This window comes from Neopelma chrysocephalum, unplaced genomic scaffold (genome assembly GCF_003984885.1).
Source record: "Neopelma chrysocephalum unplaced genomic scaffold, ASM398488v2 Primary Assembly neopelma1_79, whole genome shotgun sequence".
NCBI lineage: Eukaryota > Metazoa > Chordata > Aves > Passeriformes > Pipridae > Neopelma > Neopelma chrysocephalum.
In genome coordinates this window covers 5,560,134-5,578,709 of record NW_020897740.1, presented here as the reverse complement: position 1 = coordinate 5,578,709, position 18,576 = coordinate 5,560,134, and the positions used below count along the sequence as shown (strand labels likewise).

The 18,576-nt window shown below is 40.9% G+C and overlaps 1 protein-coding gene across 1 annotated transcript in view; it reads left to right on the top strand.

Moving 5' to 3' along the window:
* SPATA5 (spermatogenesis associated 5) overlaps nt 1–18,576 on the top strand; it is a 167,958-nt gene that overhangs the window by 16,485 nt on the left and 132,897 nt on the right. The window contains exons 10-11 of the mRNA XM_027689951.1: nt 5,228–5,382; nt 10,455–10,664. Of these exons, the coding sequence (XP_027545752.1) occupies nt 5,228–5,382; nt 10,455–10,664 (365 nt within the window). The remainder of the gene's footprint in view (nt 1–5,227; nt 5,383–10,454; nt 10,665–18,576) is intronic.

Below are 18,576 nucleotides of genomic sequence, written 5' to 3'. Positions count from 1 at the left end.
TTGAGTGGCAGGGAAGAAACTATTATTCATGTGTGGCAATGCATCTAGAAACTTCTGGGTTTGAATGGCTTGGAGGGTCAGCCCCAAGTTGTTTGGTTTGAAGGGTGAGGGGGTGCAGGACACCAGGGTAGTGTGGATTGGCGCAGCCCTGGCTGTGAAATGTCATTCTGAAAATTTAGCACTATGTCATTTTGCTTAAGAACAGAAAAAATTTGGGGCAGGTACTGTCTTAGTCATCAACTGTACTTCAGACAAACTATTTGTGTAGAAATGCTACTGTAGGAGAAAAATTCAATGTTTTCTGACTCCCTCTTAGGCTCCGGGTAAAATATTTTTCTGGAATATGTAAAGGCAAACTCAATATCTGAAAGCAGCCTTAGTTCTTTTGATTAATTGATAAAAGGAATATCAGGAAAGATACTCTGAAATGTAGCTGAAGTTGTATATCTGTGTTAGTTCTGTGGGAGTAAACTCAGCAGTAGACATGTATAAGTAGAATGATTAGTTACTGTTGGGGGACAGCTTAAATATTTTCAGGCAAAGTTTTCATAGGTCTCCTGACTTTAATTTTTAGTTATATCCTGACTTGCCAACATTCCTAATTACAATGAGACTGGCCTTTAGCCACTGACTGTTGCTTCTTGTCTTTCTGCCCTTACTATTCTGGTAACCTGTTGGTCCTTATTTTTGTTCTAACACACGTGTGACTCCCCTTAGCTTAGGTATGTTTATGTATGAGGAACAGGCAGTCTGGTATTCCTTATTTCCCTCTGTTGTCACTGGATTAGGATAAATGACGTGTGTGTACCTGATCTGTGAATAAACTGTTTCCTGTACGAAAGAAGTTTGGAAAATACAGTTCCTCCTTCCTTCCTTCCTCTCCCCTGTCCTACCTCTCAGCAGCTTTCAGGCAGCTCCATAGACATGTTCCAGCAAATGCCTGGGCTCTTCAGGAAGGACTATAAATCCTGTACATAATCCCTACAGTAGGTTAGTGCTCAGGTTAGCCCGGTGAATTTGCAGTGTTATGGTTACAAGGGATTTAAGGGCATTATCTTTCCTGTGCAAACAGTACGAAAAGTTCTTCAGGGATTTTCCCATATAGGTCTGGCAGCTAAAGACAGATTGCAGAATATGGTTTTGAGAGCAAAAAGCAAGGCTTTCTGCTTCCTGATTTGTTTTTTAAGTAGGTGTGAATTTTGTGGACATGTTAAATTTAAAAAAAAGTTTAAAAATATATTTATAAACTGTTTCTAACTCATATGAAATTTTTTTTGTGCATAAACCTGTTAAATTTTGAAGTATAGTACGTAAAATCCTGGCAGTAGAGGAAGATGCCCCATCCAGTGCCATTTGGAAGCTGAGATCTTACCCATCCATGCTCCTCTTTTGAGCATTCCACTGCCAGCCATGCAGGAGAGAATGAGTTTTTAGAATGCAGGAGAGTTGGATCTGACAGCTGTCACATGGAGAAATGCTACGTGTCTTCTGGGTTTGGCTGTAAGAATTTGGGAGGGAAATGCCAGATTATCAGGGAAAGAAGAAACATTTCCTTTTGTAAACAGTCTTACAAGAAGATTACAAATCTTTGAAGCTGCTTAGAAATTCTGGTAGGGTGAGTCCAGGCAGGATGGGTTTGTGGAAGAAACAGCTGACGGGCAGTAAATGAGCGTGATTAACAGTTTGGTTTGGTTCGGTTTATTTCTTCAAGTGTTGTGTATATTCTGTTTTGGAAACCTAAAGTATATATGTTGGTCATTCTGAGTGGATGCTTTCTATTATTTACAGTGGTGTGTAGTTATACACAGACTCTGACAAATATAGCAGTGTCATAGAGTCTATTTTTAGGCTCAGATATTTGTGATTATGATCTAATGTGCCAAAACTTAGCCAAGCTATGAGCAAGAAGATCTTACAGGCAAACAATGCTATTGACCTCATGAGTAGCTGGTACCAAAGAAGGATCATCTGTACCAGTACAGGGCGTTCTGCTGGTTTTTTCCCTTCTGTCCACTTAGTTTCCTCTGTTCTAGACAGACAGGATGAGTTGGAGAGGTAGAGCGCATAGTTGCTGGGCTGGAACAAGCTGTTTATTTTCCATTGTTTGTAATCATGCATGGCCTATTATGCTGCTTTCTTTTCTTTTCTCTCTCTTTTTTTATTTTTTTTTTTTAAACTGGGATTTTCCATACTGCTCCACTGAGGATTGGTGTCTGCCTTCCAAGTTCAGTTTCTGCTCTGCATAGGGCAGTCCTTGGGACTGGTCATGTATCCCTTGATTAGAAATGGGTATCCCATGCCTGTGTGAACAGTCCCACTCACCTTACAGCAGGCTAAGTACATCTGAGTCCTTCCTGTCCTCAGGCAGGACTGGAATAAAAGTGAAAACCCACTCGGCCACTTCTGAGCCTCCTCAGTCACTGCTAAAAGTTATTGATATTCATTAATTCTTAAAAACAGAGTAGCATCTCAAAAGGAACAAGCAGAGCTGAAACGAATGCTGTGCTCAGTCAGTTAACAGCAATGACATGTACTCAACCCAAAACATTCCCACGTGGAAGATGATCTGAGCTGCTCGATGTTTTCTGAGGTGTGACTGTTCGAATCTTCCCTATGACTTCTGTAGTGATAAACTTGTGTTTGCTGTAGTGTTCCCCCTTTTTTGCCTCTGCCTTGCTTCTGGCAGTGTGGTTTGCATCCTACCCTGCAGTTCCTTACGTTAAATACATCTCTCAGTGTCTCCAGACAAGGATGTGTTTTTCTGCCTCCGGCAAACCACTGGCTGTATCCTTCTCCTGTTACTGAGACTCCCCCCCTCCCCTCTGGTTAGAGGTCAATCTGAAGTGCAGGAAAGAATGATTATGATAACAGGAGGAAACAGGAAGAATCATGCTTTCTTTTTCAATCTGTTTTTTATTATTGTTTTAATGTAAAACATTGTTTCAATTAAATGCTGACCTGTGCAGTGGCGTGTGCGCGCACATGCTGAAATGAATTCCAGCTTTGTTTGGAAAGCTGTGACCTCTTTATTCCTGTTCTGGATCAAGGCTGTTGCCTTTCAAACCCACTGCTGAGGACTGAAATTTCACTCGTAGCACGGGCAGTAACAAACCTCAAGAGCAGTATTCTCCTCGGGCTTTTTTGTCTGCTGTGCTCTCTCAGTTTTTAAAATAAGCTTGTTTGGTTTTAAGACTTACACATGCCAGATAACCAAAAAAGATAACCATGACACAATTAAAATGCATCAAATGAGCACTGGGCTAAAGTGGTACTTGGTGGAGCTGATAGGTATAGAAATGAGCAGAGATCTTTATCAGTTACTTGCTTTCTCTATGCCTTAGTTTCATGCTGTGTTAGTTATTCTTGCATTTTTTTAAAGTGAGAGTGCCATGTGAATTGACTTCACCAAAAGGAAAACGTAAGACCGAACCCAAATACCTGCTCCCACCCTGCAAAGTGTTGGCTGCAATGACACTGGAGTAAGATGTCGAGTTTATTTGCCTGGATGTAATTTTTAAATCTGAGGGGTGAATCTCTGTTGTCTCACTGAAGTTTTTGTTTGCTTAAAATGAACTCCTTAGAGGAAGGAAGAAGGGGGCGAGGAATACCATGAAAATTGTCTGGGTTGTTAAAATGAGTCAGTTATATTTTATACTTGTCCTCTGGTGACCAGATTTTCATTTTTCTCCTTGGCCTCCTGGAATGTTTTTATTTATGTATCTTATTAGTTTTGGATGTTCTGTGCAAGGGGAAACCTGAATTACAAACTTTTTTTCTTTGTGTTATTGTATTAAGAGCCTGGGTATTGGATGCAGGTGCTCAGACTCTGCTGTAATTGGCAGTTTATGGAGAGACACCAGCTGTACTGCTTCACAGGGGACATATTATATCTCTTCACACGTTGTATATATTGTAGGAAATGCAGAATTCCTGTCATTGTCAGAAACTTTGCAAGTCTGCTTCTACCAGTGCCTCTGTAGGGAAAAAAAAAAAAAGACAACAATCTGCTGAAAGTTAAAACCATGTCTATTTTCAGAAACGGCTTAATCCCTTTTATTGTCCTTTCATGTAGCACTAATTGATGTTTTGTTTGGTTAAATATAGAAGAGACTTAACAAATGTTTGTCTTTTTATGGTCATGCCAGGTGAACTGGTGGGGTATGAACTGCCTCATTTGTTTGGGAACACATGGCAACAGATATGTAATATCTGATGTGTGTATACCTGCATATAAAATTATGCTCATCAACTAATAATATCTAAAATGAGATATTTGACAGCTTCAGTTCACAGAACAGGATTGGAAACAGAAGCAATAGAACTCTGAATTATATTAGACCTCAAAAGGGATAATTGTACAGTGGGAAAACCACGATGCTTCTGGGCATCTTACACAACAGGGGCTCTCCAGGGAATGCCTGGGAGCTGCAAATGGTACAACCTGGTCCTGCCCAAGGAGTACTGATATATTGATGTGTGAGTGGGTGGGACTTGTGTGGCCTTTGGTGGATTGATTTATAGGGGGAAACTAGGAATTAGTATGAAGATTTATAGGTATTGTGTGTATTTGGTATTGTGTGTATATAGGTATTTGGCCAAACAAAGGAAAAGGTAAAAGCTATGCCTGATTTGAAAAGTATGATCACTGAAGGGAATTAAGAGTTGTTGGGTGTTGCAGGGAATATTTGTTGCATGTCAAGAAAAATATAGGTGTCTGGCATCTTACCAGGTGGCAAAATAGGGTCCCAGTGAGGGTTAGAGAAACCTCATCAGTTTGCTTTTAAGAGCAGCTTGGAAAATACAGTCCTGACAATAGAGAAATGGACAAGGTTGCAGATGTCTTACTTATGCTGATTTAATGTTGCCTTGAATATCTGTTGTCCCTCTTCCTCTGTGGTTTAGAAATGTGTTCAGATCAATGTATGGATATTTGGAGTTTTTCCCCTGCTATCCTCATCTCCGGGAACACGGGAACAAGGCTGTTTCATCCTGTCTTTTGGAACAGATTTAGTTTATATTCTGTCTATGGTAGTTAAATCCCCTTTTTCGTGCTCTCCCATCAGAAGTGTCTCTCATGTTCTCTGACGCAGTTCAGACCTGGCGCTGAGACATTCCTTTGGACATCATTTCCTTTCCAGTGCTGCTCTGTGTTTGTGTGTGGTGCACTTTGTTTGTGAGAACCAAGAGGAAGTCTACATATTTCCATGGGTTTTTTTTGTTTTAATAGGTTTGCACGCCTTGCGGAGAGCGCTGGGGAAGAGCCCTAACCTGTTAGACACCGAGGTGGCTGGGTCAGTGATGATTGCTTTCAATGACTTCCTGCAGGGGATGAATGATGTCAGGCCCAGTGCCATGAGGGAGGTGGCAATTGACGTGCCAAAAGTAAGTTGTTTTGTGCAATACTCCAGCAGCGTTGCCAGAGCCACGTTAAGAGAGGAACTTTGTGAAGTGGAATCCTCAAGTTACCAGTAAATGCTGTGCACAGTCTTTTTGTTTCCATATTTGTTTATTTATTTACGATTTTGAAGAACCATTTGCAGAAGCTTAAGTTCCTAAATGCTTTAGGAAGGGTTTGTAGTGCAGGAGCCTATCTCCTGGTCTGTAGTTTTATATGCTGAGTGGGTTAATGGGGTAAAAATCTTCAGATATTTGCTCAAAGCTGGTCCTGAGCAGCCATGAAAGCTGGAGCCTTTTATGAAGCAAACACAAACTAAAGCAGAAACCAACTGTTAGCATTTGTAACCAAAGTGTGTTGAAACAAAACTGTGGACAGTTTGATTGCTGTGATTTTCATGTAAATGTGACCTGAGTGTCTTCAGTTTCATTATGTTTTTAACTGAAAGCAGAATTCAGCACTGTACACAGGTTATCACTGCCAAGCCTGTCACGAGCTGTGCTTATATGAACAGTTCTTTTGGTGGTGTCAGGTTCATCTTTATCCTACTCACTGCCCTCTCAATTACATGTTAGAGTAGTTCAGTAGCAGACAGCATAAATTGGGCTGGGGAGCTGATCTGGTTTAAGACAACTCTGATGTAGGTTAAGAAGATTGAGCGAAAGAACGTGTGTTTAATCCTACTGAATCCTGACTCTGTGAGTGGCTGTGCTGGTGTTTCTCAGCAGCTCCCCAAGCCCTAGGAGAAACCATTTATGTCTCATTGCATGAAGATGAGTCACTTGGGAATTAGATTGCACAACTATAGACCCTTACTCCCAAACTATAGGAATGGGAAATAAAATCTACGCACTGGATGCTGCACAGAGCCAGCTGGGACGTCACACTTGGCTTGTTAAGAGTCCGCGCTGTGCAGGGAAGTGCTGGATGGAATTGCCTGGGCTGGCCCCAGGCAGCTTTTCCTGGAAGTGGTGTCGTGGCATCGATATCCACAAGGGCTGAGTGGCTCTGCTGAGAACCAGAGTTACTAATTCTTGCTTGTTGTGCTACTTGGGCTCACGTTGTTATCCTTGTGCTGTACCTCTTAGGCATACCAGGTCGTTTGGAACCGTGTGGAATGCTGCTAAACAGCACGAGACAGACAGGTAGAGGTAGAAGTAAGGTCTTGAGGTACTGCAGGAAATCTGTTCTCAGTCCAGGTCAACTTACTGCTCAGGCTCCTGTTGTCCACTAAACCATCCTGCCAGGGGCTTCCTTGATTGTCACTTGATTTTATTTGTTAAACACCTCCTGAGTCACTGCAATACTACTGAAATTGCTTCCTTTATTGAAGGGGAGATAACAGCATAGTGCAGAGTCCTTTTGTGCTGACAGGACCTGCATGTTTTGTGAAGATGCAGTGTAAATTTGAGGCCATCTGCTTGGTGCCTGGGGTGAATTTAAAGTGGAATCTTAAGTACTGGATGCAACAGATTTTGTGTCCTCCTGTATTACCTATCAAAGGAGGGGAGTTTGGGACTAGATGATCTTTAGGGTCTGTTCCAACTCAAGCTATTCTATGATTCTGTGACCACTACCATCTAAAAAAATCCTTTCTAAAAATAACTTTAAACACTGAATAAATAATCAGCTATGAGGGGTTTTTTTTCCCAAAGAGAAGAAATAAATAAATAGCTTTTCAGCTATTCATTCCAGATATAGGATTCACTTGGCAGCCCCCTTGGTGTGGATGGGAATTTTGGCCTGTGTAGTTAGTTACAGGTAAAACCATTGATGCACATGCTGAATTAAACTGAAATTTTTGTGACTTTTAACCTGATAACTGAATGACAAGAGTTCAAAGTAACTTCTAAATAAAGCCTCAAGTCCTTCCTCGTGTGCCCGGATTGCCTTGTGTGTTGGCTGTGACCAAGGCAAATGCAAAATACTTACTGCCTGATTCCACAAAGCATCTTGTTTTCCATTTTTACAGAACCTTTCTTGAACTTTGCTATGTGTTACAGCCTTTTTAGAAGGCTGCTTTTTCTGCTGCAGGGATTTAGGAGAGAGGGGATGCACTTTATAAATCAGGAAGTTAATACTGCAGCTCTTTGGAGAGTTGCACTGTAGTTACTGTTCCTCCCTCTCCTATGGGTCTTCCTGAAATTTTGTTAGCTGTGGGTTTTGCTTGCCTCTTTCACTCCCTTTGCTGTAATTCAACACTCAGATTTGTGTCTTTGCAGCCAAAAGGTTCTGGATGAGACATCCTTTGCACGTCTGCTTTATTTCTTCATTGCTGGTGCTTAATAACCTCTGGGGAGTTGCTGCTCTGGGTCGTATTCTGAGTTCTGTTGACCTGGGGAGATTATGGCAGTAATGAAATCTCGGTGTCTTACACACTGCAGCAGAGCACTGGCTTTGTATGTGTAAGCTCAGCCCCAAGGCTAATCTTTAAAATCATTTCCATGGTGACAGAATATCACACTTCATTGCTGGTGTTGCAAGACCTTCTCTTTGAGTTCCTGTGCAGGTGAAAGCAGTGTAGCTATTGCTGGTGGACTGTCCCCACCCACACTTATCTCTCTCCTTTTGAAATGAGGAAATAAAAGTCTGTTTTGTTTACAGCTTGACCAGAGTGTGAAAGTAGTGGTTTACTAATACCATTGCTGCTTCAATTCCATACCTTGTATTATAGAAATTCTAAATAAGTGAATTTCTGACTGGTTAGTTGTTTTTTTTTTTTATAGGAGATCTCGCACTTTAGTAGCCATGTTTGTATGCCCTGACCCAGTTGTTTCCTCTTTTTCCCTTTCCCAATTTTCAATGTAAGCAAAATCAGAATAAGTCTCCAGCTTACTGGAAACAAACTTCATGTAAGGTGGCTGTACTTCACCTTTTCTCTACAGTTCTGTCACTTGTGGTGGTGTTAAATGACATATAGTGCCTTAGAAGACTTGTGCAGTAGACTGAATATTTGCAAGAGGGTAAAAGTAACATTTTATGTGTTTTCCTTGGCTTTTTATATGTGTGGAAAGTACTGCAAGTGCATTTTGCTTTCTGTTGCTGAAAGTTATAGGGAATTCCTGATGGCCAATTACTTTTAAGATATTTTTATTCATGTTTGTCAAAATCTTTGTCTAGATGGAAAGACATGATGATAGGAATGACTAGTCCATGCTTTACCAGGTAAGGATTGGTACTGAAAAAGGAGAACAAGCTTATGTTGTCTGTCATCTTCCCTAAGAAAAAGTTGTTTAAGAGTGCCAGGATTTAGTTGTGTGCAGTTTACAGAGCTGCTGGATAGAATTAAGGGTTGTAGGGGTAGGTAATACATCTTTTCTAGATGAAACTTAAACCACACTCTTTCCTATCTGACTCAGAAACACAAACTTATGTAACATGGGAAGATTGAGTTTAACTGTCCTGAGTTTAATTATGTTACTCAACCTTGAAATTTGAGTGAAAAGGGTTTGCATGGGTGGAACAGTGGAAAGGTGCAAGTGAGGTATCTGGCACATGGTTTCACTTTTTATGAACTTGTCTGTTTGCTTCATTGTAGTTAAAAGTCTGTATGTGGATTTCTGTCTCTCTCTGTCTCAACTGTGTTGGTAGCCCAAGATACTCAGCTCAAAGTCAGGTGATAGGAATTTCTTTTGCCTTTGACAAACCCCTCTGCTCTCAGATCCTCCTTGGTTCGCAGTGGTGATCAACTCTACATATTTGATACTTTCTCAGGCTTATAAATTAATTACTAAAGAACCAGAAGCTGTTGGTCACTAAGAAAGAGGTTTCTTTTTTTTCTAGTGTTCCTGTAACATATTCTTGGTGTGAGAGAGATGATGTTTAGGCAGCAGATGGGCAGCTCCTCACCTTCCAGTTAGCCTTTAAACTCAGAGTATTTCTCAGGGGTTGACCCACGTGTCTTGATCTGTTTGCTCTCTGCTGCCTTTGTAATTTTGTTCCACATTCAGGTCTGACAATCCAGGAGAAGTTCTGTGTGGTTGGAAGTACAATTGGTCTTAAACAAAAGTGCTCCCACCGCATCCAAATGCTCTTTTTCTTCCACTTCAATAACAGACTGAACTGCCTCTTTCAGGGACTGTCTGCTTCTGGTTTCCACTCCATGTACTGGTATCAGGAGAAAATCAGGACAGGCCAGGGGTGAAACCAGTTTTCAGCTCAGGAGAAAGGCAATACTTTGCCTCTTGGTAACACTCTGCTTGCCTTTCAAATGAACTGACTTTCCAGAGCTGAAGGATGATTTATGTCTAGCAAACTTTTGGAAGAGCATTTTAAGGCAGAAGATCATTTGATTTAGGTGCGTCTTGACATGTTTAATATTTGAAGTGGACAGGAGTGGATGGTGACAGGACAAAGAACAGGCTGGGAGTTGAGGGGAAAAGTCTTGGGCTTGTTGACAGCGATGTGGGGAGAGGTATAACAGGTTTTAGATCTGTCTGCTGTTTTGGGTAGGACATATTAGTTCTGCCCTGATGTATTCCTGACAAGCCTGTCTTGTGTCTTCAGCAGAGCACACTGAACTGCACTTGTTTTTTAGCTGTAGTTGGATTTGAGTGTTGCCTTTTGTATGTGGTTTTGCTTTTCCACAGATGCTTGTGTGTTTGGAGGCTGGTTTGTTCTCAAGCTTCTAGTCACATCTCCAAGTGCCCGAGTCCTATATTGGAGTGATAGTGTTGGCAGGTGGAGAAACCCCCCAAACTTCTAACAGTCAGTCCTGTTACAAATTCAGCATCACATTAAAAACGAGAGAACTGAGTTGTGACTGCTGGTTTTGCTGTTGACCTTTGAAGTAGATAGAGTATATTTCATGTGCATCCTCCAGCATAAAGCAAGTGTAATCCTCCTTTACGATGTGTGACTTTATTAATAACTGCTTCTTTCTTATAAAAGGCTTTTTGAAGAAGTAACTCATTAAAAAACAACTTTGTGAAATAACCAGTACGCATTCTATGGAGCACTTTTTGGTTGTTAACTTTTTTAATAGTTTTTCTCCGTTGTCCATGGTCTGAATTGAGTTTTTCTCCATGGTCTGAATTGAGCCAAATGGTCTGTTTTGCAGGTCTCTTGGTCAGACATAGGAGGACTAGAAGATGTGAAGCTGAAATTGAAGCAGGCAGTTGAGTGGCCTCTCAAACATCCCGAGTCCTTCATCCGCATGGGGATCCAGCCTCCGAAAGGTGTGCTTCTTTACGGACCTCCTGGATGCTCAAAAACCATGATAGCAAAAGCTTTGGCCCATGAAAGTGGTCTCAACTTCTTGGCAGTGAAGGTAGGCCATTTTTAGACTTACATTTTCTTCACTCCTGCATAACAACTCATGGTTTACCAATTTCCAGTGTTAGAATCCAGTGGCTCTTGCTGTTTCTGATCCTTATATATGATGCCACAGCAAACACCTTGTAAATATCAAGAAAGGTTTGGGTTTTCTTATGAAAAGAAGTAGTGCTTTCTTGTATGCTTTTTAAAAATATTAGCACAGAAATTGTATGTTGGATGGGTGGGTAAGCTGTGGAGTGATATCTTAAATACTGGCATTATTTAAAGTGTTTTTAAAATGGCAACAGTGAAATTCTTTAAGTAATATAAATGAAACACAACTCTGGGTAGTGGGTAGCTGCTCTTACTGAAATAATTGCTTGCATGGAAATATTATCATCTCATCTCTTACATTCCTTTTCTTTCCTCAGGAAGGTCACTTTCTTTATCTTATTCTTTATGTTTCATTTCAGATTTTTCTTGTCCTATTTGCCTTTTTTTCAGGGGAAATAGTTCTACTTCATCACTTTTTAGAAAGTTTGCAAAATCAGTTATATCTGGAGTACTCCTGGATAAATGGGATATTCTCTCAGCGTTAAGAAACACCTTAGGTATAGAAAAATTTTGGATTTCGTTGCCTGTGAATCAATGTAATTGATCACTGTGGGTTGTATGGAAAACACATGAATGGAAGCTATTTAATAATAATACTGAGCTTCAATGCATAGGAAGAAAAAAAAGGATAGCAGAGTGATTCCACATGGGGTAGTCCTGCAGCTGTGTCAGAATGTTAATGAAGTGCAAGAAAAAACATTTGTTTAAGTATTTTGAAAGTATCTCCTTCTCAGCAGTAAGATCACGTCCTCTTCTCTGTTGACCATCTCTTTGCTCACAAAGCCTTCTGTGTTAGTGTTTCTGCACAGCTTCCTCCTCCTTTCAGGCACGCTGTAGCTGTAGCTCTGGATCCTGTCCTCTCTGGGATCAGGGGCAGTCACTCTGACCCTGAAGCCAACAGCCCTTCACTGCCCGGGTTTCCTGGGATTGCAGACAGGCCTCTGGGTCACGGTCACTTCAACAAGAGCAGCCTTGGAAACCTCAGCCCTTAAGAAACACTGCCTTTACTGCCTCTTCCATAAAGACAAAGTAGTTCTTTGTACTCCAGAATCACTGGTAAACAAGGTAACCTTTTCCTCCTGCGCTGCTTAAAAGAAAACATTGCTCTTTGTCTCACCCAAAGCACTGGGGCCTGAGAGGGTGGGGAAAAAAGGTAGCACTCAAAAACCCCAAGTTAAAAATGAGTGCTGTTGCTCTCCTGTATCCCTCAGTCATAGCTCCATCAGACATTTTTACTGGTGCAGTTAATTGTCTAAAGGTGGCTCCTGCTGACCAGGAGGTATCCAAAGGTGCACTGATAGGAAATGCTTGTGTACAGTTTTTCCATGGTGGAGTTCTGAGGGTGCAACCCCCCTGTCATTGACAAGCTGCAGCAGAAGGGGCTGGCTTGAGGAAACTGCCTTTTATTCCCTGTTGGTTTAAGTCCCTTGAGCTGGAACTGGTCAAATATTTGATGTACAGATGTTTCAAGAAGCACATCTCTGGAGCATGTCCAGCCTTGGATATGTTGACTCCAGGAAGGGAACTTAGCCCACTTGCTCTAACATCACATTTGTTTCTTGGAGGGGAAAAAGGCAACATCCATCATGTACTAAATGTGTTAAACATGGTCTGTAGCACTTTTTCAAGCTCAACAGCCATGGATTAATTTCTGCTGCACGTGTTCCTGCAGTAAATCCAAAGTAGATGAATATGTGGGGTTTTGATTTTGTTTTGTTTTTTGAGAGGGGACTTTTCTTGCTTATAGCCCTATTGATTTTCCTATTCTTTACATGTGTCTCAAATATCCATCCCTGGAACTGACATCAGGTTTTTTGAAATGACAGTGTGTTTCTTGATAATTCACTTTTCAGACTTGCATTTTCCTTCCAGTCTCCCCTGCCTCAAATAAGTAATCTTGATGAAAAGTGTCTGCTGTACAGCTTGCAGGATATGTGTGTTCTTCTGGGACAGTCCAGGGAGCACAGGTTCCTGGGTCCTTCTCAGGAAGGGACTGCAGACAGGAGGCTTAGCTTTGGCCGTGGGAGCCTGCTGCTGGATGCTGTCTCTCCCTGTGTCTGAAACCTGAGAGGAAATCAATTCTGGTACATGCAGTGCTTGCTTGGTCCAGTGATTTTTTTGAAAGACGGACCTATTGTGTGTGCACACTACCCTTCAGATCCATGGGCACAGAAAGTCCAGCTCTCCAGAAGTGCTGGATGTACTTTCCTGGTCTAAGTTGTCTGTCCTGCCTCGGTGCCGCAGGTATCGCCCCTGCCCCAGCTGGGTTCCAGGAAGGCTTTGCTCTGTTTTCCAGATGTGTGTGTGCAGTGCCTGTGCAGTTTGGACAGCTGCCTCTGTTAAATGAGATGTTTCAGCTGAGTTATGTGTGAACTGTTAAAATGTGACCTTTCCATCTGTTTTGGGCACGGGGGGAGCTGTCACAGCTCCGTCTGACCGGCCTCTCATAAGGGCTGGGAGATGGGCAGAGTCTGGATGTCAGTTCTGGGCAGAGGAGCTGCAGAAAATAATGTGATAGCAGATGTTTGACGTTGCATCCTGTTCTCTCCTGAAATCTATTGTGAGGTTTGAATGGTTGGTGTTACAATGAATGTGGCCCTTTTGTAAACATGCTCTTTGATACTTGGCCAAAAACTTTTTATAGCTGTATTTTCACCAAGATTGGTGACCTTTTGCTTTTCCAAGAGAAAAGCAGTTTGTTGGATGGTTTGTTTTACAAAGCAATCTTGCATATAATTCCTAAGGGGAATTGTTTATTTTTATTCCTTCTCTTGACTGTCTTTGTCTCTAATACAATGTATCTGCTAAATTTACTGAGGAGGAGATTGTCAACCACTTTCCAGGGGATGGCTTTTCCTGCTCCTTCCCGTCAACCCCCTTTTCTAAATCTCTTGCAGTATTGAGGCTTTTCAGGGTTTTAGTGGTCATCTGGATTATTCCCCTTTCCCAAACCTCTGTTACAGGAAAGGCAACTGAATTGTTCTCAGCTTCTTGGAGATTTTTCAGTGTTTTGTGGTCATGGATACAAGCGAGTATAAGACTGTGTGAAGGAAGGAATTAGGAGAATTTTTCATCCTTCAGGATTGATCATCAGTCTTGTCAATAGTTTTTGATCTGTTTGAATGCTTATTTCAGTCAGCCTTCTCTGCACTTTTGTACTTCTTCACATTCCTATTGTGCTCGCCCCAAAGTTTGTAATTTACTTCTGAAATGTATTTTGTGCATCTTTTACTAGTAGGAAAAGGTTATTTCTGTACAGATGTTACACCTATCCATATTAATAGGACGAGGGATATAATTTTCAGCTTCTGCCAGGCTGGTGACACCTTGCTTGTTATATTACACAACTAACTCTCTGACACTTTTGCTCTAGATGTCATCTAACTTTCTGAAATTGAACATGAAGGAAATGAAAGCCTTTGTCACCGTATTATTTCTGTGGGTTGTTTTCCCTCTTTTGACTATTTATATGGTAGGTATTTCTCTGTACTGTTCTGACAGTTCCTGCACTTAGGGTCAGCTTTGACTGGCTGCTTTTTTAAGATATATTTTTATTAAACTGCTAATGGTTTGTGGTGATATTATAAGAATATTTTTGGAGGAAACTCCTTTATCTTGCTGCGTGGCATAGATAATTATATCTGCATTTGTCTTGCATCTTAGTTTATTTAGATTTGTTATGACTGCCCTCTTGGATTTTTATTTTTTTATTTTATTTTTAGCAAATCCTGTATCATTGTGCTGTGCTAAGGATCTAATGAGTATTACTTTACAGACTTTCTGTTGCTTTTCTGGGAAGCAACTGAGTGGAATTTTTTTCCCCTGTTATTGTTGTGGTATTTAGGTGATTAACTTTACTACCAAACAACAAAACCATTGTGCTTTTTTTGTTTTTAACCTATTTCAGAATGAACACTGAAGTTTGCTCTGATGTTGTCAGGCTGGGGGACACCATCACGGTACCTCCCCAGATAAACTCCATCACCCAGTTATGATGAATTCCTTAGCTGATGGTCTGATCCGTGGGGACTCCGAGTTCTGTTTTCTGTCCAGCAAGCAGATTACCTGAGTTTATAAAATATATAGCAACAAAAATCATGTAACTTCTATATTCTCGCAAAGGTTTGGGAAGTATCATTTTTCCTCTTGTTGCTCAGTGCTTTTTAACATTTGTCTGTTTAAAATCAGAACTAAGGCAAAAACTCGCTTAGGCATAGTGACAAAAACCAGCTTAATCTTAAAAAGAAAAATAGAATTTAGACCTCCAAAAGTTAAACCCTTTGGAATTCAGCTAAGTGAGACGCAGTAATTGTTCTAAACAGGATGAAGCAATACTTTAAAAAAAACCATCACACAAAACAAACAAAGAAAACCAAACCCACCTGTGACAGTAAGGAGTGTTTAAGGATGTTAACACCAAGCAAAGCAGTGGTACAGATAATGTGAACTATACTGTTCTAAAATATCATTCGCAGTGCTTAGGAGCTCCAACTGTGGTGTGATTTAAAAAAAAAATAAAGAGGAAAGAAAATATTCCTGACATTTTATTTGCTGTTACTTAAGAGCTTGGGATGAAGGAATCTTTTTTTCTTTTTTTCAATTAGCAGTAATTACAAAAATATACACTGTTCCCAGGGCTCTGACTTCACCTTGGCTTGATTTAACTTCCTGTATCACCCAGCCGAGGCTTTTGTACCACTCCCCGTGCTTGACATGTGCTTAAGCTTAGTTTGTCATCTGGGTCAATTATGTCAAAATATTTTCCAATTGAAGTTTCCTCTGCTTTTCCCTTCAGCCCTTGGCTGTGGCAGCTCAAACAGATTAATGAGGCTTGGAAAGGTCGACTGCTTTGCTTTGTGAAGAACTGTCAGTGAATTTTGGGGAGACAGTTTAGCCTTTTGATGGGGATTTCAGTGGGCAGAAGCCTGAAATAAGAAACTTGGTGCCTGTAACTAGCTATAAGCAAAACACTTAAGATGAAAAATGAAAAAGCATTGTGGTTTTATGAGAAACTTTGTTTTGATAAAATTTCTAAAAAGATCCATAGTAATGTATTTACAGTTACTTGTTAGTTAATTAGCAGATAGTGATACTAACTGTATCTGAAAAATTTAACATTTTTTACAAGGGCAAACAAACTGAGGTACTCTGAGGTCTGTTAATCCTGAAACTAACTGCATGTTTTACTCAACTGAAAATAAAATCAGGCATTTGTCATATGCCCATATAAATCATATGCCCATTCATCATATGCCCATATAAAATAAGGCATTCTTACCCTAATCTTCCCAAAAGTGAATGTGCAGGCAGAAAATGATTAAACATAATCCCCTGTCTGTGTTTCCTTGTCTCTTCTCAGTTACTTTGCAAGATTAATTTTTATTAGCACTTAGTCTCTCTCACCCTCTTTTCAAGTTATCAGTGGTGGAATGGGGTGTTGCTGGAGGGGTGTTGTGTCAGCAGCCAAATACGTTTTGCAGCAGGGTTGGCTAATTTTGTGTGGTTTTGCTGTATGGTACTTGATCCCACATGGATCCTGCCCAAATGGTGCCAAGCCTGGTCCTAGAGAATGTGGCAGTGACAGGGAATAGGAGCAGGTGCTGGAAATTCGTGATGAACAGGAACAACATGCAGAGGGATTTGTCTGTGGATGGAGCAGGTGAGCAGGATGGCTTACTTCTAGATCTGCTCCAGCTCTGTCACAATAGAGTTTCACCTCTGACTTGACACTGCTGTGCCTGTGCAGCACTTTGTGAGCTTGGAAAATGCTGGTAAATCCAAGTGTCAGCTGTGCTGGAGAGGACCCTCTCAGAAAGCGCTGGTGCATGCACAGAGTTTAATGCAATGTTTCCAGTCAGTTCACTCTACAGTACAAATACTGCCTTCTCTCTTGTGTAAAGAAGCCTCAAAAGATTGTCACTGAGGTTTGCTGGTCAAGGCAGGTGGCAAACAAGTGACTTCTGGGGCATGACAATAAAGCAAACTGGATATTGTATTTGCCTTCGCAGTTTGATCTGGCACTGCAAGGACTGAGGATGACAGGTTTTTGCCAGTTGACTCCCTTAGATACTTTGGAGCCCACAAGCACCTGCTGAAATTGAGGCTTTTAAAACACCAGACAGGTGTCAACAAGTTTTTAAGGTCCTCCGGAATGCAGGGCAGAGGGAGAGGAAGCGATTAAAGTGGTGCACGGCGCTCAGCCTGGGGTTTCCTTGTTCTGAGAAGCTGGGAGTGAGGCAGATTAAATCTCTTTAAGCAGCACTGGAAGAGAAGGAGTAGGTTTTATTCTTAACAAGCAAATATAATGCATGTATTTTCTGAGCAAATATTTTTCTATGCCACGTAACCAATTACCAAGTCACACATGTACAACCTTACTGGTGAAATAAAGGAAGTCTCACTGTTTGTCTTGTTAACTCGCTTCCCTGCAGCCACCCTGAGTCATGTGTTGCTCTGGGTCGGCTGTGGAAGGGGTGGGAGAGCATTTTGCCATTGAGATTACTGTGCCAAAAGACAAACTAACTAATTTCTGAGTCTCTTCCAAATGAGTTAATGTTGTAATAGTAGAGCATAAGGCTGAGAGAATTGGGATTGGGATTGTTCCCAATGTTTCTGCTTCAAACATGGCAAAGAACGAATTGTGCATTAACTTGTAGTAATGATCTAGGGTAATAATCTATAGGATGTGATACAAACTCTTTAATTGGATTTTTAAAACGTAGGAATTGTACTCTATGGCTAATATAGCTTAGTTGTGTCTGTGTTTGAGCCCAGAACTTGTATGTGAGGCTATCACAGTATTTCTGAAGAGACTAGACAGAGCTGTATGCTGCAGAAATCTGGATCTGTGTCCATCTGGCTCAACAAGCATAAGGGCATAACTTTCCTGATTTGCCAAAACGGTAAAAAAATTATTTAAACATAGTCATTGACTAAATTTCCTACCCAGGTGGCTACCCCAGTGTTTTCAGGTGGTGAAAATCTGCAAGTGGTTTTAAGTACTGCTTAGAAAAATGACTGATACCCTTAAATTTCAGGGATAGCAGATGTTCTTCTTGCAGTTTAAAAACACTTTGAGAACTTCTGTCATAGCCATGTATATATACAAGCTTATCTCATGTTGCAGCCTGTATACAGGGATTTTATCTTTTGGTGCAGTTAACCTTTGAAGAGTTGATTCTGGTAATATTTGAGATGTAAGGAACTTTTTTCTTGCTTTCTTTATTAAATAAAAAAGTGAAATTCACCCAATCCAGACCATAAACAAGTAGAAGGTTTCATGATACAAGGGGGGATATATCTTGTAAACAAGGATGGGATAGTCTTTAAACAGAACATGCCTGGAAATTATCTACTTGGAGGCTGAATAAAAAAACCTCAGCAGAATTCAGAGGGGCCTGAATTGGCAGATTTTATTCTGTCAGTCTGGACTCCTGCTCACAAATGGTGTGCTTATATGCATGGCTAAGCTACAACTGCTTCTGCCAATTTTCTGCTCCAAATCTTTTGCTGGTTTTGGAGTCACTGTGCAAATGACCAGAAGAAACAGGTTTTTATTCCTTTATGTCCGTTCATATGGAAGATGAGCTGTTGCAGAAGAGAACAGAGCCGTGCATCGTTAAACTGGCCCACTTGTTACTGTCACCTCTTGGGCAGCCTATCAACAGCTATAAACGGCTTTTAAAGGAATCCCTGTGCTCCCCTCTGGGCCAGAAATGATCTTTCAGCAAATGTTGACTTGCTGACTAAGTGGAGCTTATGTCATTTGATTTTTAAAGCATTAAAAAGTAAGATAAAAAACCCCTCCTGGT